Source organism: Pyrus communis, chromosome 13 (assembly GCF_041283825.1).
Source record: "Pyrus communis isolate YQ-2024b chromosome 13, ASM4128382v1, whole genome shotgun sequence".
Lineage (NCBI taxonomy): Eukaryota > Viridiplantae > Streptophyta > Magnoliopsida > Rosales > Rosaceae > Pyrus > Pyrus communis.
Genome location: NC_142577.1, coordinates 26,923,357 through 26,947,910, shown reverse-complemented (window position 1 = coordinate 26,947,910; position 24,554 = coordinate 26,923,357). Strand labels below are relative to the sequence as shown.

The following is a 24,554-nucleotide window of genomic DNA, read 5'->3' as shown; positions in this document are numbered from 1 at the left end:
CAAGTACAAGAGTGGGACAGAAATACAGTTCGAATGACATAGCTTTTACACTAGTCTCTACCTTATGTAATCAAGTTAGTATCATTGATATTCTTATATTAATTTCTGTATTTATTGTGTAATTTCATTATGCACAGTAAGTATTTTTGGTAAATAAAATATTAGAATTTCAAGTTCTGTTTATTTCTGTTATTTTTATTTATTTTTGAATTGTTCTCCAACACTTCTTTAGTCTCACTATCCTCCAACCAAACCATGGACGGGGTAGTTCTATTACTAGAATTAGATATTAGGTCAACAAGTTGATATGACACTCGTATTTCAGATTATTTTATCTTATAACGGGTGAAAACTAGTTCAGTAGACCAGTCAGACCAACCAACTAGTAAGGTTGCTCTCACGATGTGTAAGATTCATCTATTAATAATTGTATTACATTAGGTTGGATGTTCAAATGTATGACAGTATGTTGATGCTACAAAAGATTATATTATTTAGATAGTAAAACATGAACAATTATAGGCGAGAGGTCTTATAAAACAGTGTCCGACCAAAATGTCTTGTAGAAGTTTTTCTCCATTAACTATATGGTATAATTTGTAATTTTAATCTTGATGTGAAGAATCTATCCATGGCCCCAAAAAAGTTATGCTTGAACTTGAAGGGTAAACTGCTAAAAACATGCTTAATCTATACTTTATGTTCTTTTTTAGTTAGGGTTTAAATTGACAAGAAGCATGCTTAACTCATATAATGAAAGAATTACAATGAGTAGTAAAGTAAAATTAGACAGATTTTTTGCCTGGGAATCCGGTTCAGATTTTGACACAGACGAGACCCACACGTGCCATGCTCTAAACCCAAAGTTCTTAATTGGAGATCAGCCGGGTCAACATTCAACAATGTCATACAACACACACTTGCACAGTACCCACCTTGGAGCTTTCAAAACAAGGAAAAATGGAGGAGAGGAGCCCCCCTCACCACTCTCAAGTCGTAAACAAATTAATAAATAAATACTTGAATAAATAATGTTGTAGAAGGTACAGATGTTAATTAAATAATTAATTAAAATGACAAACAAGTAATAAGATAACATGGCCTTGTGTGCTGGGACTGACACAGAGAGGCCCGTGTAGGGCGATAACAAGCACATTCCTCTTAATCCACTTAAACTCTAATCCAATTTTGCAGACACTTGATAAAAAGACAGTATGGCTGGTGTATCTCCATTTTTCCATCCCTTTCCCTATTTTAGAAAAAACAAACTTATATGATACGAGTACATTATTATTGTAATTTATACTATGTTAATTATACAATATTGTGCATAAATTTTTCTCCATATAACGTTATATATTAACGTAAAATAGTATGTCAAGAAAATTGCTCTCCGTTGTGATCCCCACTAGATTTTTATTTTAAATTCAAATTTATCCCTTTCCATCGCTCTCATTCCTCAACCCCTATTAATATCAACCCTTTAGCCCACTGCTTCTTCCCATGCAATTGTCTCCCTACTCAAGCATTTCTTCTCTGCTCTCTCTCTCTCTCTCTCTCTCTCTCTAGAATTCTTTTTAAGTATCACCTCGTTATCTCATTCTCTCTCAGCTCATACTTTCTCGCTCATTTGTCTCTCAGGGTTTTCCTCATTTTTCTCGTTCTATTAATATAATTGATTCTAGAAGAACTTCAAACTCTATTACTATTATTCCTTCTGAGCTTTGAGTCTTTTGTCAGAACTTCAAACTCACCAAATATTTGACAATGTCGAGCAGAAGGTCCTCGCGGTCGAGGCAGTCGTCGAGCAGGAACAACAACAGTATCAGTGATGAACAGATCACTGATCTCGTAACCAAGTTACAGCAGCTTCTTCCTGAGATTCGCAATAGGCGTTCCGACAAGGTATATATCTATCTATACATACATACATACATATATATATATACATTTATTATTTTTTGTCTTTTTAAAATTAAATTTCATTCTTCCTGGCTCTCTTTTAGCCTTTCATGTTTGTACTATAATGTTGCAAAAATTAATGCAATTATTCTTTTATGTGGTCTCCGTTTGGTTAGATAACATGTAGAGGTAGATAAGTCACACTCGTCTCATTTATTCTGTAGCCACAACTTGCGGTGTGGGACTCCAATTGTTCCCCCATGCCATCCTCACCAGACCCTCTCATTTGTATATGTTTTTTATCTAAATTGAGATGGATAATTATATATGTGTAACTGATGATTAGTTATTATGTATTAATTTGTTAGTTAATGTGTTCGGATTAATATTTTGGCAGGCGTCGGCGTCGAAGGTTTTGCAAGATACTTGCAATTATATTAGAAACTTACACAGAGAGGTGGATGACCTAAGTGAGCGCTTATCAGAGCTTTTGGCCACGACGGACATCGATAACGACCAAGCAGCCATTATTAGGAGTTTACTTATGTGATGATATATGTACGGAGCTTCCTAATTAATCATCAGTGTTAAGTACTTGTACTGTTAAACTCTTTTTGTCGTGAGCCTTTTATGTATAACTCTGGCTAGTTAGCTAGCTAGGGTTTGCTCATTAGGCCAGAAGAAGGATTTTTTTTTCTTTTCAGTCCATGTCTATGCTATTACTTCGGACGACCTGTAGTAAGTATTTAACTTTGGTAATAATAAAAGCACTTTTAGACTTCTACTTCTTTTAATTTGTGTTGGATCATATATATATATATATATATATATGTATGTATGTATGTATGTGTCTATATATTATATATATAATTCAAATCGCAATAGCTATATCCATTCGGAGAAAACTGAATTTCTTAATATTATTTCTTATATGTGATTGTGACACTTATAGTGAATATTTAGCTATATATATATATACAACCGATAATACTATTTGTATATATAAAATTATCAGTTCTGATGATACAATTCCGTAATAGGGATGAACTATATTATTTTATGCAGAACATACTTGTATAAGAGACTACGTCAACAAATACAATATTTTTCTTACATCAACAAATATGATATGATAGTTTGTGTGTCTAGATAATATTATTCATCAACAATACATGTGATTAGTTAATTGTTGAAATATTATTCATCACTTTTTTTATACATTAAAATGTTAGATGTGGACTGTAGACGCAGCGTTGAGGCTGACAATGTCGATCGAACATGTGACTTTACCCCACATATAAATTTACTTACCACTTTGGTAACAAAATAATTACAGTGAATTTGTTGTACTAATTAATTAGCAGTAGGACGATTATGCCATGACAAATAAACTTCATGCAGAAAATCTCTGGTGTGTTCACATTATCAACTCTGAAGCTCATTGAATATACGACAACTCGATCTCAAAGAATTCTCATGCTCGTCCTAATTATAAAGTTAATTGGAAGAGCTAGGCACGGAAGAGTTACCTAGTCATTACTTCTATAGGTGATTACTCCCCTTCCACCAATGGTGATGGAAATGAAGGAATGTGGAATGGTTTTACAAGTAACAGTCGCTAATTAATCTAAACTACGAGAAAAGAGAACGAAATAATGGTGTAGAGTGAAAAGCGTTGTTCTAACCAATTTAGCTAAACCAAAATATGCAAATGTGGAAGGGTTAATTACATAAAATAAGTAAAATACAAGAGTTTAATTAAACAAACAAGTATGATATTGTTCAATGTGATTGTCACACATTGCCGTATGACGTTATTATTTCACTCATGTTATATACTTTTAATATAATATGGGAATTAGTAACATCATTTATCGGTGTAACACTCAATATGTTTCCATGTGAAAACGTGACCTAACTATTACTATAGAGTGGTGTCAAATTCAAGGCCAACTGGGGAATGTGACTTTCATACCAAATTAATTTGGTAATCGGTGCTGTCTTACACGTTATACCATGTAAACTGGACCTAAATATTACTGTAAGATCGATAATATACCAGCTACAGCTATAGCTAGATGCTCATGCAGAGAACCGAAAACTTACCATTTACTTGTGTAGTTTCAACTTTGAACACAAGAATATAGCTCACAGAATTAGTCGAAAATCTACTGCCTTGCATCACATGGAAAGAACAGCTTAATTAAATAGCGAATTACAAAGGAGATTGGTTTAGATTGAACTCGTTTGAAAGTACTTTTAAAATGACTTAAAGTGTTTTTGGTGAAAATATTTTTCAAACCAATCCTTAGTAGAAATTTATGTGAATCCCCAAAAAACACTTTAAGTACTTCATGTAAGAAATGCATATATGTTGCTTCTTCGAAAAAAAAAACATCAAAATTCAAAAGATAAATAGCTTATATTAAATGAAATCAAAGTCTAATCGTTTCTAAATTACCAAAATTCAAACTCTAGAAGAAGAAAGAGTGGAACTTAATTTGCATACTCCCCGGGCGCTACTCCCGCAAACATGATATTGAAAACAACATGGATAAGACATCACATGGTCTTTCAACGTGACAAACATATTTCTTGCAAGATAATTGCTCTTGGTATAGATTTTGACAAAAACAGAAATATGATAAGAATTGGTCATTCTATTGGTTCACATACCATACTCGATCAGGAATTGCTGAATTCGTTCATTCAACTGACTACTAATGAGCTCACATCAAATTTGAACTCACTAACGTACGTTTTAACAATCAATTGCTCACACGTAATGTGAGACGTCTAGACGCTTTCATCATTTAGCGTAAGAAAATCTTAACAGTTACATGTAGCTAAGTTTTTACACCCCCTATGCTAATAGTTAGAGCTTTAACCTTGTGTTGAGATCTAAGGATCAAACGACAATCTCAAGTAAACAGTTTCTACAGAACCAGAGCGTACCCCTCCCAAGAGGTATGGCCGCGTGCAAATATTTCGTCACGCCGGATGGAAATTGGGCCTCGAGTCTAAATACGTTGCGGTCCAAATCTATCCATAGGCCATGGGCCTTGCCAATTTGCTGGGTTGGGCTTCATTCTTGTAAATGTACTATGTATTGGGCTTTGCCATGGGCCTTTCCTCCAATTATTTGTGGTATAATCGTAAATAAGTTGGATTACCATTCTTCATTATTAGTTATGGGATGAAAGTAATTTACTTGCTTAGTGTGAAATGCTAAGGATTTTGATTAGATTTATCTCTAATGAGATGATTCACCGTAGTCTCATTAAAACTCTCCAATTGCCATTAGCAGGTGTGACCGGACGCTCTGCTATAAAACAAATTTTTTTTGTCTATGTCTAAGTTTAGATATTAAAAGGGGTTACCTCCTCCTCCACTTCTTCTGATACACATCGATCAGAAACACCTACCGAGCTCAGGTGCGTTAATCAATTCATCACGCTTTATGTTTCTCATTATTTTTCCGATTAGTGTTTAAACCGTGTGAAGATTATGTAATTGATCAATTTCTGTGATGGAATTGGGAATTGGAAAGTCGGAAGATTAGATTGTGAGATTCTGGTTGGAATCTGGATTAATTGGACTAATTAGTCTTTAATTTCATGAAATTCGTAAGATTTTCGGAGAAGATGAGTTCTGGTGGATACGCCGTCGAAGTTACGGGTCTGTCCCCAAAAGCAACGGAGAAAGACGTCTACGACTTCTTCGCCTTCTCTGGTTCCATCGACCATGTCGAAATCGTCAGGTTTCGTGGTGTTTTCAGCATTTTTAATATTTTTTTTGTCTTAATTTTTTTTTGGGATATTAATTTGTTGTTATTTTGGGGAAATTCAGATCGGGTGATTGTGGGTGCACTGCATATGTGACGTTCAAAGATTCTTATTCTCAGGAGACTGCTTGCTTGCTCAGTGTGAGTATTTCTTCGACTCGTCGCAACTGATCATTCATGTGCTCGCTTCCTATATTTCGTGATCAACTTCTGATTAATGCACTGTGCATATAAATATAGGGCTCGTTTGGATCTGCTTTTAAAATGATTGAAAACGCTTTTAGAGAAAATGTTTTTGGATTCTAACAGCATTTAAGGGCTTTCTGCAAGAAGCACCTTTTCTAGAATTTACTTTCATTTTTACGAAGGATTGGTTCTAAAAGCATTTTCACCAAAAGTGCTTTCAGTCATTTTAAAAGCACATTCAAACGAGCTCATAGTCTTAGTTATTCTGTGTTGGTCTAGAGCGATGAATACAGCAGTGCTTATAGCTCATTTATGCCGGCTGTACCATTAAAATTTGTGTAAAACTTGCCAAATGCTTTCGACAATATATTTTTGCTTATAGACATAGCAAGAGAAAGATACTTTGACAGAAGAATGGTAATTATACTAAACAATTCAGTGATGGAACTTTCATGGTATCCAAATGTAGCCTAAGCTTTCGAGATACAGGGCTCAACTGGTGACCTTAACTAAATAAGTTGTTGCTTGGATGAAAGGGCTTCCGAGTTATCATAGTATCCTTCTAGCCGGAGCTTGTTTATATCACATCCCGACTACCTCCTGAAACATTTACTTAAAGCTGTATTTATCATTATGGTTCGGTTATATGGTTTATCCGGTTTACTAGTCCTTTATTAACTTAAACCTGTCTGTGCTCGCATGTGATTTCTTACTGATGCCTAGATGATAACGCTTGTGCGGTTTCTTATGATCTTTCTCGCCGATGATTTGTGAGTGTTAATTCATGTTTTCCCCTTAAAATCTTATTGTCTCAGGGTGCTACAATAATAGATCAAGCTGTGTGCATAACGCGTTGGGGGCACTATCAAGATGAATTTGACTTTTGGAACAGGCCTCGGCACGAAGATGAAACTTATTCAACTGTATGTATATTTTGTTTCTTTCTATCGCTCAAATATTTGGTTTCTCGTTTGTACATTTTCGCACACGCACAAAACTGTTGTACTGAAAAAGGTTTGCAAGAGTAAGCGATTAGTATGCCTTGGTAGCCTCCACAGGGAAGCTGGAACATTCCTAGTGCCCGAGAAGTGGTGAGTGGGGCTCCGGAAGTAGTCTTGACCATGTTGGCCAAGGGCTTTGTGCTCGGAAAAGATGCATTAACCAAGGCAAAATCATTGGACGAGTCTAACCAAGTCTCGGCAAGTGCAGCAGCTAGGGTGGCTGAACTGAACCAGAGATTTGGCGTCACCGATAAAATTCATGCAGGGGTTGGAGCTGTTAAGTCTGTGGATGAGAGGTATCATGTGTCAGAGATCACCAAATCAGCAATATCAGAGACGGGAAGAAAAGTAATGAACAGTAGCTACTTTTCTAACGGAGCTCTTTGGGTGTCGGATGCTCTAAACCGAGCAGCCAAGGGTGCTGCTGATTTGGGAAATCATAATGCTAGGCAGTGAGGTATTGGATAAAATCGTATACTCGTGTTTTGTTTGTATATAGAAAAGAATACTGTAGCCGTTTCGTACTTTCGATACCTTGGTGTTAGTATAAATAATGCTGTACATATTGATAACCCCGAAGAACATTACGAAAGGGAGAAATGAAACGAATAATTATTTACAAACGATGAAGGAAAACATTATTAACATCCATTTGGGTTTACAAACCAGTTGTACATCGCATCTAAAGCGAGAAGAATTAGGTTGGGCGGTAGCATGTTTTGCTAATGAACTGAAAGTATTGAGTAGAATCCAAGCCCTCTTGCCTGCGACGGCCTTTGGCCTTGTGTTTATCTACAGAACCATCAGGGTTTCTTTTAATACGAACTGCCTGGTTGTTGCAAGGCATTGAACTCTTCTTGCATTGCGGTCTTCCGTGGAGGTTGGTTGTAGCAGGGAAGGCTTTTGGCTTGAAGATTGGTCGATTAAGTGGACGATAAGGAGAAGGAGAATCAGCAGAAGGAGAAGAAAATAACTTTGGTCTGGAGATTGTTCGATTAGGCCGAGAAGGAGAAGAAGCAGATCGAGAAGTTGGAGCATGATTACGAGGATTAACAGAATCAGAACAAGTAGCAGCAGCAGTAGTACGAGCATTTGTAGGATTAGTTGCATCATCAGTAGGAGCAATCCTAGGATTAATTTCAGAAGAGGGAGCATTAGGGTTAAGAGAGGAGAGAGAGGAGGTAGGTGATCTGAAAGAAGCTGGATTATCAATTCTAAGAGCATTACAAGTGGATCGTCATCATCAAGATCAAGGCTGGAATAGCCTTTCTCGTGAAGGAAATAGCCTAAAACACACATCATTTGTTTTGGATTACAAATTCTCGACCTACTGGACTTGATATAGCGTGACTACACATTATCAAAATACTGATTTCTAACTTGACTAAACATATGTTGTTACGTAAATAACATTTATTTGGCAACATACCATAGGCATGAGGCTATAGCATTGTTTATCAAATTGAATTTCCAGGTCACACACTTTGAATTTCATAAGTACAAACAAGTGTGGACTATCGTGTAAATTCAACTCAATCTCCAATCAATGCGAATCCAATGATCTAGATTCAGAGTCATCTTTCCCTTGATGTTACGTATGGGCTTTACATTAAAAACACACAATCCCACATGTTTAAGTAGACCTATAAACGGGTCGGGTTTATGGGGTTTGGGTCGGATTCAATTTGACCCATTAAATTAACGGATCATCCGAATCCAACCCGTTAAACTAACGGATCACCTATTTTACCTATTTCCCTTTTTTTTTTCTTTTTTTTTTTTTTCCGCATTTCATCCAATCTGAGTAGACAGTGGAAGGGAATCAAATTACTGGGTTTTTGCTTAATTTAACTCCAACACTGTTTCTCATTATATCTCTACCCACTTGCCCAATTTGCCCACAATTGCTAACTACACTTGTTTCTCTCTCTCCCTCCCCAGCTTCTCTCTCTTACCCAATTTCAGTTCCGAAGTCCACTGTTCTTCCCAAAGACTGTAATCAAATTACTGGGTTTTTGCTTAATTTAACTCTAATATATTATGGAAGAAGCGTCAGTTGCTGTTTATAAAACTTATTAGACTAAGCAAGATTGTGAGGACATTTTAGACCAATTCAAAGAAGCCTCAAAGAAGAAGGTAGAGAGGAACACGGCGGAGGAATAGTTGAGATAATAGAACTTTTACGGGAATTTTTTTTGTATTGTATATATATATATATATATACACACACACACAATCAGTGTTCAACTAGGAAACTAAATAAAGCTTATAAACAACCTATTTAATAAAGGACTCCTACTATTTACATTCCCTTTTTTCCTAATATTGACTCATGACTAACATTCACCCTCAAGTTGGTGCATAGATATCACACATGCCCAACTTGACAAGTGAGTCATCAAACTTTCGACTACCTACTGCATGAGTTAGAACATCTGCAAGTTGCTCCTCCGAATTCACAAAAGGTATTGACACAATCTTCCTTTCAAGTTTCTCTTTAATAAAATGTCGATCAACTTCCACATGTTTTGTCCTATCATGCTGTACCGGATTATCAGCTATATCTCTCAGTGACTTATTATCACAGTATAGTTTCATGGTCTCCTTTGGCTTGAACCCAAGCCCCTCAAGGAGTTTTCGAAGCCAGAGAATCTCACAAATGCCGTGAGCCATCCCTCGATACTCAGCCTCAGCTGAGGATCTTGATACTACCTTCTGTTTTTTACTTCTCCATGTAACCAAATTTCCTCCTACAAAAGTAAAATATCCCGAAGTAGACCGTCGGTCACCTACACTTCCTGCCCAATCAGCATTTGTGAACCCTTCAACCCTCAAATGTCCATGCTTCCGATATAAAACTCCTTTCCCAGGTGCAGACTTCAAATATGCTAAGATGCGTATAACAGCAACCATATGATCTACACTCGGTGAATGCATAAATTGACTTACTACACTCAATGCATAAGCAATATCAGGACGTGTATGAGCCAAATAAATTAGTCTCTCTACAAGTCTCTGATATCTTCCCTTATCAACAGATTTCTGATTCGGATCTAAACATAGATGGTGTTTTTCAACAATAGAAGTATCTACTGGCTTACATCCCAGCATACCAGTTTCTTTTAACAAATCCAAAACATACTTACGTTGTGACAAGAAAATACCTTTCGAAGATCGAGCAACTTCGACTCCAAGAAAATACTTCAAATCCCCTAGGTTCTTCATTTCAAACTCAGCTGCAAGATTTTTCTCCAACCTTGAAATCTCATCAAAATCATCTCCAGTAATAATCATGTCATCTACATAGATGATTAAAGCTGTCACCTTCTCATGCCTCTGTTTAACAAACAATGTATGATCACAATGACTCTGATAATACCCAAACTTTTTCATAACTCGAGTAAACCTATCAAACCATGCACGAGGCGATTGCTTAAGCCCATAAAGAGACTTACGCAACCGACATACTCCGGTATTTCTGCCAGCACTGTATCCAGAAGGAAAATCCATATATACTTCTTCCTCCAAGTTCCCATGAAGGAAAGCATTTTTCACATCAAACTATTTTAATGGCCAGTCCATATTAGCAGCTAAAGATATCAGAACACGTACCGTATTCATCTTGGCAACTGGAGAGAACGTTTCTTGATAATCTACACCATATGGTTGGGTGTATCCCTTAGCTACCAACCTTGCTTTGTACCTGTCTAATGATCTATCGGCTTTGTATTTGACAGTAAACACCCACCGACATCCAACTGTTTTTTTTCCTTCTGGTAAGGACATCACCTCCCAGGTATTATTCTTCTGTAATGCCAACATTTCTTCATCCATTGCTTTTGCCCACTTTGGATCCTTTAGAGCCTCCTCCACACGGGTTGGTACTCGAATAGCCTCCATATTGTCCACCAAGGTCTTGCGTTCTGGTGCAAGACCATTGCAGGAGACATAGTTGACTATTGGATACTTCACTTTGCCTTCCGGAGAAAACCTGTCAGGTGGCACACCCCGATTTTGTCTCGGTGGCAGCTTATATGCATTTACATCATTACTCGCGTTAGTTACATAATCATCCATAATACTTACCTCAGGTATATCCAAAGAAGATTCATTGGGCAGCACTGTGGAGCTAGAGAGAGAGGGGGTTACGTCCGCAGACTTATCAACAATCTACCCTGACTGCAGATCACTATTACTATCGGCTGCAATCACTCCTGACTGCATGCCGCTCTCGGCAACAATTTGCCGTGGCATTCTAGCCCCATTATCACGCATGGCATCTATGATCACTGCCTCATTATGCACGGCATCAGCTACAGTGTTCCCTCCCAAGTCCAACCATTCCAGATCACCACTACAGCTCGCCCCCTGGTGATCTGAAGAATGAAGATACGGGAGTATAAAAATACTCCGATTCAGAAAAGGTCACATCCATGGTAACATACATATGCCGTCTCAGGGTGATAACATTTATATTCTTTTTGGTGAGATGACAAACCAACAAACACACATTGGAGGGCACATGGATCCAACTTAGTGCGAAGAATTTTCTGAATATGCACATAAGCCACACACCCAAATACCCCCCGGGGGGGGGGAGGGGGTGAGAGTATGAGTAGATACCACTGGAACATGGTGAGTGAGGGCTTGAAGAGGAGTGCGAAAATCAACCACCCGAGAGGGCATACGATTAATCACGTAGACGGCATAAGTAACTGCTTCAGGCCAAAAACTCTTAGGAACCGATGCGCCCAGAAAGAGAGCACGTGCCGTTTCTAAGATATGGCGATTTTTCCGTTCAACCACCCCATTTTGCTGTGGAGTATAAGGACAGGTTGTTTCATGGAGAATGCCTTGATCACACAGAAACTCTAACAACTCACAATTAATATACTCACCCCCACTATCAGAACGGAGAACTTTAATCACAGACAAGTATTGTGTCCGAATCATCTGAAAAAAAAATCGAAATACCATACCAACATCACTTTTATTTTTTAACACATACAGCCACGTCATACGAGTGCAGTCATCCACAAACGTAACAAACCACTTAATCCCAGAAGAAGTAACAATAGGGGAGGGTCCCCAAACATCCGAGTGCACAAGTGCAAATGGTAAAGCTTTTTTATTCATACTAGGAGGAAACGAAGCACGATGGCTTTTAGCAAGAATACATACTTCACAATGTAAGTCTGATTCATTTATTCCACTAAATAGACTAGGTAACATATGTCGTAAATACCAAAAAGATGTATGCCCTAACCGACGATGCAACAACCACACTTCTTGTAAATTACTAGACCGGGACGCTCGAACTGCATTAGCTCTGCCAGAAACAACGTCGTCCACATAGTACAACCCCTCTCTCTTAGTGCCACGCCCAATTATTTCTTTGGTCTGAATATCCTGAAGTAGACAAAATGACAGATACATTAGAACAACAAATCCAATTGTTCAATAACCTGTGGTATGGACAACAAGTGATGGGATAAAGAAGGAACAAGCAAGCAATGATGTAAGGGAAGTGACGGGGTGAGATGCACAGTGCCGACACCACACACGGGTGCCAAAGTACCATTGGCAGTTGAGATATTTTTTCTGTGAGATGTAGTCATGTATTGAAACATATTTTTATCATATGTCATATGATCAGTTGCCCCAGAGTCCAGAATCCAATATGTATGGTGCTGAATTTCGGAGGCTAAGAGAACACGTCCCACGGTACCTGTGTCTGAAGACGAGTCACCTCGAGTACGAGTCAACAAATTGTGACTAGAGTCACTTGGGCTAGGCACGGCTTCCTGGACTGTTGGTGTGGCCGTAGCAAGGGAGGCACGACCTCCACTGGACCCGGCTGCTCAACGCTCCTTGGCACGCAATTTTTTCTTTAATTCTGGAAACCAATCAGGCACCCCATACTTAGTAAAGTATGTATCTTCGGTATGAAGGGTTTGTCCACAAAAAGTACACTTCAAATCATCTTTATTTTCTCGGTTGAAGGGACGAGAATTGAAAGATCGAGTAGAAGAATTACTAGAACGAGAAACACCAACTGGGCGAGAGATCATGGCCATGGACGGCAACCCTCCGTGATTATTATTTCCACCCATCATAGTAGCATGTCGTTGAGCTTCACGCCGAACAATAGAAAACACCTCCTCAACAGATGGTAGGGGTTGAGTACGTAAAATATCACTACGCACTTTATCAAACACATCATCCAAACCCGCCAAAAAAGCATACACACGATCAATTTGATGTTCTTCTCGAAGTGTCTTGAGATCCACAACACATTCCATCTTGATTGGTCTCCGTTGATCTAACTCCTGCCAAACGAACTTGAGATCAGCATAATACACGCCAACTGGCCGGCCCTCTTGACGAAGTCTGAACGATTTAACCTTCAATTCATAAATCTGAGAAATATCTGAGCCATCATAATAAGTCCGAGCCACATCTTCCCAAATTTCTTTAGCGGTACACAGGTGAATAAAAAATCCCATGATAGCAGGTTCCATGGAATTGATCAACCACCCTTTTACTATTGCATTCCCTGTCTCTCACGTCTCATACTCAGCACTATTCTCAGCAGGTTCCTTGGTGCTCCCAGTCACAAAGCCCTTCCTACCGCGTCCAGCAATGTGCATCTCCAAAACTTTGGACCAAAGAGGATAATTTGATCCATTTAATTTCACGGTATTTGGTACAGCAGATGCATCACTCTGAATAACAACCGGATTTAATACTGGATTATTGGTTGAGTTACTGCCCTCTAACTTCAACATGCCACTGCCTCCTTCTGATGCCATTCGACTTTACTCACAAAAAAAAAAAAAAAAGCAAGACTGATACTGAGATTCACCACACTACCATAAAAACACAGCACACCCACGCATCACTACCACACATACACGGCAACACTCCAGAAAAACACTGCAGAAAACCACACTGCAGAAATCGCAGCAATACCACACACACAACAACACTGTTTGCTGCAGAAAAATTGCAGAAAACACTGCAGAAAACGCAGCAATACCACACACACACAGCAACACTGTTTGCTGCAGAAAAATTGCAGAAAAAACGCACCACCCACACTGCTGCACACGCAGCAAGATTACACACACACACGGTACCACTGTTTTCTGCAGAAAATTTGCAGAAAAACAGTCAACCAAGCACAGCGGAAAAACTAGGGTTTCGGCGCTCTTGATACCAAATAGAACTTTTACGGGAATTTTTTTTATATTGCTTCTTTAGAAAAAAAAAAATATATATATATATATATACAATCAGTGTTCAACTAGGAAACTAAATAAAGCTTATAAACAACCTACTTAATAAAGTACTCCTACTATTTACATTCCATTTTTTCCTAATATTGACTCATGACTAATAGAGATTACTCAAGCCGCCGTAGAATGAATTCGCAGTCTGCAGATCGAGTTTGAGATGACAATGTGTGACAACTTGATTACACATTCGCAGTCTGCAGCTGGAAGAACAGTTTGAGACGACAATGTCTGAGTTGAAAATTTTGGGAATTTGCCACGGAATTGAGCTCTGTTTCAGTTCAATTTGCCGCCTAATTCAATGGAACCAACCGGAGCAACCGTACCCGAATCCACTTAATCAGGACCCGAGCTCGAGTCCCTCCAATTCCGAGAAGAAATCCATCGACTCATGATAGTGCCGGAGAACGCCGGCTCCTTCACCACGCTTCTAGTCTTAATTTAGTTATAATATGACGATTTGGAATGATTGAATTTCTTTGATTGATTATAATTGTACAAGGATATGCAAATATATACTGATTACATTTAGCCAAATTAGGAAAGAGAATTCTTCTAATCTAATTTAGGAGCTAATAAGGTGTTGACCCGTAGAAGAAGATGATTACAACAATCGTGGGGATTTCTCTATGATTTGATTTCCAACATCTAGAACTTGCGCTGACCCAAGCCATAGAGCTCCTCCACCTCTCGACGGAACCTGACTCTGCTTGCCGGCTATTGTCTTAACGGATGTTAACGGGTGGTTACGGGTTTTGCAGTTCATCCAAAATGACCCGTTATTTAACGGGTTGGCCCGTTAACCATCCGACCCGTTTATCACCTCTCCAAATACTAATTTTAACGGATCCGGTTGAAAATGCCAGGCCTATGTTTAAGTCCGAATCACGCGAGTTAGGCCCACGCCGTATCCTTCACTGGGCCTTTCAAAATTGGCGGGGGCCCATAAAGCTGATAAACCGAAAGCAGGCGCCGAAGTAGGAGTCCTCATGGTGCTGCGGTGCACGCTAAATCTGCCACCGAATTGCGATCAGACTCTTCGCTCGCACACCCGCCCAAATTTGACACACCTGCAAGTGTCTGATCCTTCGCAGTTCTGACGCCGGAATCCGATCTACATGCAAAAACCTTGATCCGCACCGTTTTGCTGTTTAATGCGCGGGAAATTGAGCTTCTTGCTCGCGGCCGTTACTCAGTGAGTGAAACCGAGTCGCGATGGCGGGGAGGACGGACTCGGAGTCCATCCGGGTGCCGTACAGGAACCTGAGGAGGGAGGCGGAAGTGGAAATGATGGTGACGGACGAGCCTCTTCATCGTATCGACCTCAATTCGTCTACGTCTTCCTCCCCTAGGGTTCCAAATGGGGGTGGCGGCGGCGGCCTCTCGCCGTCGGGTCAGCCCGGACACAAACACAATACTCTTTTGACGCTTATTCTGAGCTGCACGGTCGCCGCCGGCGTACAGTTCGGTTGGGCGTTGCAGCTTTCGCTTTTAACTCCCTATATACAGGTTAGGTTTTGAATCTGTTGCATGTCAAGAATCAATTTTTATGTATTGTTGTGTAATTGACTGTATAATATCTACCATTTAGTAGATTACTGTATAGTTTTAATTTCAAATTCTGTAGTTTGAGTCACACTGCATAAGATTGTAGACTAATTTATTTTTCTGTTAATGTAATGCGTGAACATGAAATATTTTCGCAATCTTCGATTGGTACATTCTGCACTGGAAAATGAAAACGAAGATGATAATGTAGTGTATTCCGAATATGGAATGCAATCTTACTGTTAATATGGAAATCCGTTGTTGATTAACCCGAACTGCGTTAGTTATCATGTTTTCTTTTTTAATCTTCGCAATTCATATCGTTTCTTGATCTACTACAAATCCCTGTGCTAATTTTGGATTATTGAAAGCTTGTTTGGTTAATATCCACTGTTTGAATTTTTATGCAGACACTCGGAATAGGGCATGCATTTTCTTCATTTATTTGGCTTTGCGGCCCTATTACAGGCCTTGTGGTAATCGACGGCGGCTAGTTTCCAACAATTTTCAACAATTTTGATTGTAACATATATGTTGTAACCTTTATAATCGTGTTGGTCTATTTGATGGGGCACAAACATATCTCCTAATGGGGCGATTTTATTCTAGCCTACTGTTGGTGCATGCGCCATCACGATTATTTTGGCTACTGGGATATGCTGGGAGGGTTAGGGTTGAAGCTATCTGGATATTTTTTAAACATTTTCTTTCCTTCAGTTATCTCAACTTTTATTTTCTTCAGGTTCAACCTTGTGTTGGTATTTGGAGTGACAAATGCTGTTTAAAATTGGGAAGAAGGCGCCCTTTCATTCTTGCGGGATCTCTCATGATTTCAGTTTCCGTAAGTGCGGAGAGTTTTTATTTTTGTACTTTACCATTATATCTTAGATTAATTGGTGCATACCTTTTTTTTGCTAAACTAAGTCTTGTAATTTAGGTGGTGTTAATCGGGTTTTCTGCAGACGTTGGATATTTATTAGGAGATACAAAGGAGCATTGCAGGTTTTTGTTGCCTTCTGTTGATTCTTTGTGTTTTATATTATAAAATCTCATTAACTGTTAGCTAAATCATTTGAGCCAATGCAGCACATTCAAAGGTACCCGGACAAGGGCAGCTTTTGTCTTTATTATTGGATTTTGGTTGCTGGATCTTGCCAACAATACAGTGCAGGTAATGCTTCTAAGGCTATCAGTGTGTTTGATTCAATCACAATGTAAAACAGATTACACTGTAGTTTCCTGATGAAAAAAAATCAAACTTTTTAGTATAATGCTACTTATGTCTCAGAATAAAGTGTAGCTTGTAATTTTTGTAGGGACCAGCTCGTGCTCTTCTGGCTGATCTAGCAGGTGACTTTCGCCCCAAGCTATCATAGAACTAGTTACATTTATGTTAATTTTTATTTATTCATAAAATTTAAAGTATGTAATACTTTGTCTAAACATAATATGCTGTGTCACAACTATATTCTAGGCCCCGAGCAACGCAATACTGCAAATGCTGTGTTTTGCTCATGGATGGCCTTTGGTAACATCCTAGGATTTTCTGCTGGTGCAAGTGGAAATTGGCACAGGTGAAACTCCTCAAATATGTTTTTCTTGCTTTTTTTATGGGATATTTTTGTGCAGTGGCATGTGTTTGCTTAGGACTTTAAAGTCCTTGTATATACTTCTCATCACCCTTATACTAAACCCTTTTTATGCCATCTGAAACTAATCAAACTTAGTTTGCAATCACTGAATTCTGCTCTTTTTTTACCACATAATATAGACTTATAGTTTGCATCTCAAATTCTAGGGGCGGTTTCTTTGTCTGACAATTTTGTTTCGTGGCAGATGGTTTCCTTTCTTGTTGAGTAGAGCTTGCTGTGAAGCCTGTGGAAATCTTAAAGCAGCATTTCTTATTGCAGTGGTGAGTTACCAGCATGCACAGAAGTGCATGTATTTATGAAGTCATCTTCTACTGTTTGAATTATACTAATTTCTTTTGGGTGCTTAATGATTGACAATTCTGTCAGCAATCCTGCTTCTATCTCAATAATGCAGCTTGAAATCCATGAATTGTACCATCTATTTCTATGACTTCTTTCCTGATTTGCTATATATTTTTATTAGCTTAATCATGAATGGAAGATTCCAATTAACTACTGCCTACTTGCAGTTGGCTTGTTATGCTGAGCTAAATTGCGTAGCCACTAATCATTGTTTCACTAGATGGTGTATTTCTTATAAGATGGCCCCAGATTATGATATTTTTCAATGTCTGGGACAAGTAATATAAGTTTTGGCTGCTCTTGTCAATGTGATGTATATTGAGTTTATTAACTGAGGTAGGTATGATATGCTTACATCAAGTGTATAGTTGGTTGGTGAAAGAAATCATATCGATCTATTTATTTAAGTTTCTGAAATTTTCCTTTTTTTTTTTTTGGGAATTTAAGGCATAGAGTTGTTCATGAGTTCATTTCACTTTCAAATGAGAACTTCTAGTGTTGCAATTTGGTGCTGAGGCATGTGGTGTATTGTACTCTGTACAACTCTAGATAATAAGTTTGTTATGTATGCAGATCTTTCTCACTTTGTGTACGCTTGTTACCATATTTTTTGCTGAGGAGGTTCCACTCACTACGTATCAGCAGAATCCTTTATCAGATTCTGCTCCTTTATTGGAGGATCCCCAACTAAATCCCCAACAAAGTCGTCTTGAGCTTTCGAAGTTAAAGCATGATAAGCAAGTTATCGATAAAGCAAATGGAAGCAGAACTGACTATGAAGGGAATATGAATCTAAAGGAGGCCATCTCAAAAGTTGAGGAAGATAAGAATGGTGATTTTAATGATGGACCTGGAGCAGTGTTAGTCAATCTATTGACCAGTTTAAGGCATTTACCACCAGCGATGCATTCAGTGCTAATTGTTATGGCTTTTACATGGGTATGTGACACTGTTATTTTGCACAAGCTTTTCCATTTCAGTGCTAATTGTTATGGCTCTTACATGGGTATGTGGCACTGTTATTTTGCATGAGCCTTTCCATCTCACCCTTTTTAATAGCATTTTTGCTGATTTCTGTTTTCTCATATTTGGTACCATTAGAATTTCTGAGTGTTTGTTGCCATTACGAAGTTCTGTTTTGAACTTATATTCGTTTAAATTCTTACATGCAGTTGTCCTGGTTTCCATTCTTTCTTTTTGATACGGATTGGATGGGTAGAGAAGTATATCATGGGGATCCGAATGGGAACTCAGCCAAAGTACAAGCTTATGATCAGGGTGTCAGAGAAGGTGCATTCGGTCTATTATTGAATTCAGTAAGAACTCAAAATTGAGAACCAAAACTTGATTTCCAAAATTTATTTCTCATACGTAATTCAAATACTATCAAGCAACCTTTAATTTAAGCTTCTCTTTTTCTGGGGCGTAGGTTGTTCTTGGCATCAGTTCTTTCCTAATTGAGCCAATGTGCCAGCGGATGGGTGCAAGACTAGTGTGGGCAATGAGTAATTTTATTGTGTTTGCCTGCATGGCAGGCACCGCTATCATAAGTTTGATATCTGTTGGAGAGTATTCTAAAGGGATTGAACATGTAATTGGGGGGAATCAAAGTATCAGGATTGCTTCCCTGATTGTTTTTGCTCTTCTTGGCTTCCCTCTTGCTGTGAGTATTAGTGTTCCTGTAGTAAATGTCCATTTTCTAGCTACCCCTAAGTATGCAAAGCGCTGAGTATGTTCTGTGTTGCAGATTACCTACAGCGTTCCCTTTTCCGTTACAGCAGAGTTGACTGCTGACGCAGGTGGTGGCCAAGGTTTGTGTGTTTTTTTCTCTGAATCTAGCAACTTATTTCTGTTCTTACTGAACTTGGTGATTTGAATTCTCACATGTTTTTACTCTTGTGCAGGATTGGCTATTGGAGTTTTGAATCTTGCAATTGTTGTTCCACAGGTATTTAGCATGCACTATTCCTGTTCTATCACTTGTTTAGCTCAATTATGTTATGCTGCAGGCTGTTGTCTGTTGGATCTTTTTTGTTTCATGTGATACAATTCACCGTCACTGTGCTTGGTATACATGCATATATACGTTTTCCTTCTCTCCGACCCCCTTTTAACTTACTTTCTCATGGTAAGATTTCAGAACCAGGCTTCTTATTTCGTATGCAAAATTTTGACCTGATCATGGGCCAGGTTTGGCCTTGGAGAGTGCCAAATTCTAAATAGGCCCGGCCTGAACCCGACAAAAGTGACGTAGAAGTTTGGAGCAAGGTCAAGCCTATGATCAGGTCTGGTAGTGTGGCGGTGTAACCTGGGTCCTGATATCTGCATTTGGATAAACCTGTTTCTTATTCCTGCCCCTCCCGTTTCATGGACAGACAATTCATAGCTTTTTTGTTTAGAACTTTTTCTTCTTCCAGTTTGGTAGTGCTGATTTCATGTTCCTTGTTGATATTGCGTAGATGATTGTGTCTCTTGGTGCGGGGCCATGGGATGCTTTATTTGGGGGAGGAAATATACCTGCCTTTGTTTTGGCCTCCTTCGCTGCCCTTGCTGGTGGCATTATCGCAGCTCGCAGACTACCAAATCTATCGAGTTCTTTCAACTCAACGGGTTTTCATTTTGGGTAATGACAGAAGTAGTTCACCTGATCGGCTAATGACAGAAGCAGCTCATCAGATGATGACCACCCCGTGTACGATTCAACCATGCATGAGCATTTGCTCTCCAAGAGATTGCTCTGGCTCTGGCGCTGGAATTATGCGTACGTATTACACTTACCAACCGAATTACCCATTCCGTAAATTCATTCATTTTTTTTGCCTCACTTCTTATGTAGAGTGTATATTGTCAGTTACATTGAAAAGGATATTACATACATGCATATAATGTCAATGCCGCGCTCGGAAAATTGTTCACTTCCTCCTCATCCGATTAACACTTTACGATTGGATATGTGTATATTTCATAAGACTTTGGTTTTTGCCTTGTATAAAGCAGCAAGTATGTTGTGGCCGGGTTCCGGCAAGCCTGACCTAAAGTGGCCGGTGGCTACCACTACTTTCCCATTCCCGGTAACCCGAATTTGATGGAAGTAAACGTTGTTTTGATTAAAAGTTCATGATAATATACAATCAAGAGACACGGGTAAATGAGTTCATATGATGTTGATGGAGGTTAAGTGGTGGGTTTGTTTTAGTCTAATCATCCTTTATTTCCTTTTCAAGGTCGTCTCAGGGCTGGTTTGGTATTGCTGTGCTTTGAAAAAAAGCTGATTCTGGTGTGCTGTGAGAATAAGCGGCTGTGAAATAAAGCAGCAGAGTGTTTGGTAAACTTTATTGTAAAAGTGCTTTTGAAAAAAAAAAACAGTATTATAGTGTTTGGTAAACTTTTATGTAAAACAGATGTGAAAAAAAAACCGATTTTTCAAAGCTGGGTTTTGTAGCTTCTTGTTTTTGGCTTTTTTTCATCCAAAACTGTGAAAAAAAGCTGAAGCTGAATGTTTACCAAATACAAAAATAGCTCTCAGCTTTTTTTGATACCAGCTTTTTTCAGAATCACCTCAGTACCAAACCAGGTTTCAGTCTCATGCTGTATAGATCACTAGATTGTAATGCTAGTGTGGCATCTCAATCTCAAACCGATTCACCAAATGTTTCCCCTAATTAATAATGTATTAGTCGTATTAATTATAATTAATTAGCAGGTACACCTAGTTTGGTTTGTTAGGGCAACGCATGCCTGGGCTTGCAATTGCTAAGATTAAAAAATACGAAATAAAGATGTGTGCCACGTCCATGCTCTGCCTAGTAGCGTCTCACTTCAGCATCAGGCAACCAGCGAAATGGACGGCTCAGATGAATCACTGTCCCCACCTCAATCCCTAGATCAGAAAAGACTGGGAGCCACCTAACACGTTTGATGTAATTCTAGTTTTTGTAATTGGAAAGAGATCCTCTCCTGCACTTCCTTCAAAAAAAATTATTAGGGCTCCGGATTTCAAGGATCGATAAATTAAATTTGAAAAGTTCGGATGACTTGATCCGTGAACTTTGTAATTTTATCAAATTGCTGACGTGTCAAAGTGCGAGACTTAATTTTGAGCTAAGCATGAGTGGTTGAGGAATCACTATGCGTATCTCCTCTGCCCAAAAAGCAAATCCTAAAAATATAAAGAACTTTAATTAAAAACTTCTGATATTGTTCATTTTATCGAAAAATTATATTTTTACACTAAAAAGTTAAATATGGTATTATTTACTTTACCCTTAATTTTGTTTTTATTTTTAAAACTCAAAATTTTCAAGTTATTTTCATTAGTTTTTCTAAAAATATAACAATTAGATTCAACACATAAAAGAAAAGGATAAAAGGGAATATTTCTGCTCATCACCATAAATTATGGTGTACGTTCATCATATACTTAATTATTTACGTCTTTTCACTTAATTTTGATTATTATTTTTTAAATTAAAAAAATAACATTTAATGTGAAAATGAATTAGAATTAAGTGAAAAGAAACGTGTGGATAATTAAAAATATGGTGAGTATATACCATAATTATGGTGGCAAGTAAAAATGCTCCCAAGATAAAATCTTGTAATTTCTAAAGAAGGATACATATGCATGCAGAGAGAGAGAGAGAGAGAGAGAGAGAGAGGAGTGACGTCAAGCAATGGAAGAGAAGGGCACATGAAGAGAGCAGAAGCCTATGAGCGCATGTGGAGAGGAGAAGATTCAGCAACTTCTTTATTCCAAAAACACTCGCCCGGTTGTTATCTCCTTTTCTCTCTCTTTTTTTTTTTTTTTTTTTCTTCTTCTAATTTCTCTAATTTTCTATGGATTTAATAAAATAAAGAAAAACAAAACAGATAGATATAGGTAATATTATTCGGGTACTAAATTAAGGAATTTGGGAACATGCATGGATGTGATATCCACCCCATTCCATTGGATTTGTGGGCACACAGGCACAGCACACCCCCACTGCAACCACTCACAACTCAATTCTAATCCAGGCATGTGATTTAGCAGCCTACACTCTCTTGTCTTTGCCAAATATTAAACCAACTGTTTATGTTATTTAATGTTACTAGTGGCACCTCATTTCCCATCATCACTATTATTCTACACTACATATGCTCTTTCAAATCTTCAATCAGGTAGCCTGACATGTGGATGCTCCGGCCAATTCTTTTGTATTTAAGCATCTATGCATCAACGACTCATAATTATTGGGTTTACTTCTAAAAACAAGTTCCATCCACTTGGAATAAATATGTTTGGCCGTCACAATCTAGCCCCATCTCCATGCATGTAATAATCTCTAGTGTTTTATTATTTACTAGATTAGTTAAAGATTTGATAAGTACATATTTTCCTTAATTTACCGATGAATGAAAAGCTGGGTTATATGATTTTATCAGTGTATCATATCATGCATGCTAAGTTGCTAACAAGAAATTAAGAAGCGGTACCTTAATCAAATTGAATGACGTCCGATCAGACAAATGTCAATTGGTTCAAATCGTATATCACTATGCATGGATAGATACTTTAGTTATTTCATGGGTCCCTCTTGCTTCACCTTCTTACATTTCTGTGCTTTTTTTCTTTCTGTTGTTGTCAATAATTTGAATTTTTATGTTAAGGAAGCGGTCTTCCCAACATATAGAATTTATGATAAAATGGGAAAAAGAACAGAAGATGAATAGAAGTAGGTAATAATATCCCTTTTTATTCGAAGTAATTTACATGACATAAGTATGTTGAAGAATGTAATATAGTATATATTACAATAAGTGATTTTGTTTCAAATTAGTTTAAGATCTTGTTGTGAGAAAGCCTCATATCTATTGGGCTATCATGTGGCTAACTTGAGAATAATACGACGATTAGTCCATTAGTAATGAACCGCTAGTTCTTTTTGAAATATTGACTGCACCGCCGTTATGATGTCTCATACCATGAAATCCTTCTCGTGAAGGGCTATGCTTTCCTTGCCCTCTCTCTTTGTTATCCTTTCCAGCTGATACGCTAGTTGCCGATTCCTTTTAATGCACAGAAAGAGCAACGCAGCTCCATTTTCCAATATTAACTTTGTACAAGTCCTTTCAACCCTTTACGTACACTTGGAGTTTGACAAAATTATTTAAAGAATCTAGTCCCACACCTTAAATGTTCATGCATGCAGCTGCGTGCTTGCTGCCGCCGAGTCCCACACACTATTTAGCAACTAGGTAATTTTCGATCGGTATGAGTAGACTTGTACGTGTCAAGGTGAAAAAGGGGTGAAAAATGATCAAGAGTAAAAATTTGTAAAGTTTTCCTACCATAAATTATAAGAACTAGTGGTTGTATAAATACTACTGTTACTATACGTAATTATTAACTATATGATATGCACAGATATATAAAGATGATGTTGAAAGTTTCCAATTGAAGGGGTGGACGGTGGAGGGATGATGACATATCCCATATGGAAATTGAGGTGGTGTGGCTGAACAAATCAAGAGAGATGAACAGTGGTGAGATATATATAGATAGAGAGAGTTGATATATATAGATCTGTATATATACATATGTAAGTATATGCATATATATGGGGGTATATACTAAGATTATGATGGGTGCACAAAGACAAAACTGACCAGCTCTTAGCCCTAGTAGTAGGGTTTACGACAAGAACCTTTCGTTTTCACTTTCAGTACGTACTGAACCCTTCACTTGAATTCACAGCGGCGTGCAGGAGAGAGAAAGAGAGAGAGAGATGAGGTGAGGAGTGAGCAGTGCTAGCAGCGAGAGAGCTTCGTCCTAACCCACGATACCTGTTGGTGGGTTAGGTAG

General features: G+C 38.2%; 4 protein-coding genes and 1 long non-coding RNA gene across 10 annotated transcripts; 4 read left to right on the top strand and 1 right to left on the bottom strand.

The window, feature by feature from the left end:
- The first annotated feature begins 1,493 nt into the window (after positions 1–1,493).
- Positions 1,494–2,680, top strand: LOC137738400 (transcription factor PRE6-like). Its single transcript, XM_068478034.2, has 2 exons — positions 1,494–1,905; positions 2,300–2,680. Exons 1-2 carry the CDS (start codon positions 1,768–1,770, stop codon positions 2,450–2,452), a joined length of 291 nt encoding a protein of 96 aa, XP_068334135.1. The 5' UTR covers positions 1,494–1,767; the 3' UTR covers positions 2,453–2,680.
- A 2,442-nt stretch (positions 2,681–5,122) lies between these two features.
- On the top strand, positions 5,123–7,496 carry LOC137736926 (binding partner of ACD11 1). 2 transcript variants are annotated; one of them, XM_068476248.2, is made up of 5 exons: positions 5,123–5,336; positions 5,534–5,662; positions 5,752–5,827; positions 6,688–6,795; positions 6,931–7,496. In XM_068476248.2, the coding sequence occupies exons 2-5, from the start codon at positions 5,547–5,549 to the stop codon at positions 7,327–7,329; spliced, it is 699 nt and encodes a 232-aa protein (XP_068332349.1). In that variant the 5' UTR covers positions 5,123–5,336; positions 5,534–5,546; the 3' UTR covers positions 7,330–7,496. The 2 variants fall into 2 exon arrangements, with proteins under 2 accessions (XP_068332349.1, XP_068332348.1); XM_068476247.2 differs by having other exon boundaries at positions 5,195–5,336; positions 6,922–7,496.
- A 5,238-nt stretch (positions 7,497–12,734) lies between these two features.
- On the bottom strand, positions 12,735–13,379 carry LOC137736310 (uncharacterized). The gene has a single exon (XM_068475600.2). It carries the CDS (start codon positions 13,377–13,379, stop codon positions 12,735–12,737), a length of 645 nt encoding a protein of 214 aa, XP_068331701.2.
- A 1,751-nt stretch (positions 13,380–15,130) lies between these two features.
- Positions 15,131–20,625, top strand: LOC137736848 (sucrose transport protein SUC3). Of its 4 annotated transcripts, XR_015954772.1 has the most exons (15): positions 15,131–15,677; positions 16,127–16,192; positions 16,459–16,557; positions 16,654–16,718; positions 16,803–16,887; positions 17,033–17,066; positions 17,191–17,290; positions 17,553–17,628; positions 18,284–18,649; positions 18,883–19,026; positions 19,140–19,373; positions 19,458–19,521; positions 19,615–19,658; positions 19,844–19,995; positions 20,170–20,625. XR_015954772.1 is itself a non-coding variant. In XM_068476141.2 (14 exons), exons 1-14 carry the CDS (start codon positions 15,384–15,386, stop codon positions 20,335–20,337), a joined length of 1,839 nt encoding a protein of 612 aa, XP_068332242.1. In that variant the 5' UTR covers positions 15,131–15,383; the 3' UTR covers positions 20,338–20,625. The 4 variants fall into 4 exon arrangements, 3 of the variants coding, with proteins under 3 accessions (XP_068332242.1, XP_088538647.1, XP_088538645.1); XM_068476141.2 differs by lacking the exon at positions 19,844–19,995; XM_088682521.1 differs by lacking the exon at positions 19,844–19,995 and having other exon boundaries at positions 15,218–15,677; positions 18,356–18,649.
- A 24-nt stretch (positions 20,626–20,649) lies between these two features.
- LOC148692026 (uncharacterized) lies at positions 20,650–21,149 on the top strand. Of its 2 annotated transcripts, none has more exons than XR_015954773.1 (2): positions 20,650–20,781; positions 20,935–21,149. It is a non-coding gene; the product is annotated as an uncharacterized LOC148692026 (long non-coding RNA). The 2 variants fall into 2 exon arrangements; XR_015954774.1 differs by having other exon boundaries at positions 20,716–20,854.
- Positions 21,150–24,554: the final 3,405 nt, after the last annotated feature.

Bases quoted from the DNA above. Each gene is read 5' to 3' on its own strand.
- LOC137738400 (XM_068478034.2), top strand. From the start codon at position 1,768: ATGTCGAGCAGAAGGTCCTCGCGGTCGAGGCAGTCGTCGAGCAGGAAC. The intron at 1,906-2,299 runs GTATATATCTAT...ATATTTTGGCAG, and splicing joins GCAATAGGCGTTCCGACAAG to GCGTCGGCGTCGAAGGTTTT.
- LOC137736926 (XM_068476247.2), top strand. From the start codon at position 5,547: ATGAGTTCTGGTGGATACGCCGTCGAAGTTACGGGTCTGTCCCCAAAA. The intron at 5,663-5,751 runs GTTTCGTGGTGT...GGGGAAATTCAG, and splicing joins GACCATGTCGAAATCGTCAG to ATCGGGTGATTGTGGGTGCA. The intron at 6,796-6,921 runs GTATGTATATTT...ATGCCTTGGTAG, and splicing joins AAGATGAAACTTATTCAACT to CCTCCACAGGGAAGCTGGAA.
- LOC137736310 (XM_068475600.2), bottom strand. From the start codon at position 13,379: ATGGGATTTTTTATTCACCTGTGTACCGCTAAAGAAATTTGGGAAGAT.
- LOC137736848 (XM_068476141.2), top strand. From the start codon at position 15,384: ATGGCGGGGAGGACGGACTCGGAGTCCATCCGGGTGCCGTACAGGAAC. The intron at 15,678-16,126 runs GTTAGGTTTTGA...ATTTTTATGCAG, and splicing joins TTTTAACTCCCTATATACAG to ACACTCGGAATAGGGCATGC. The intron at 16,719-16,802 runs GTTTTTGTTGCC...GAGCCAATGCAG, and splicing joins GATACAAAGGAGCATTGCAG to CACATTCAAAGGTACCCGGA.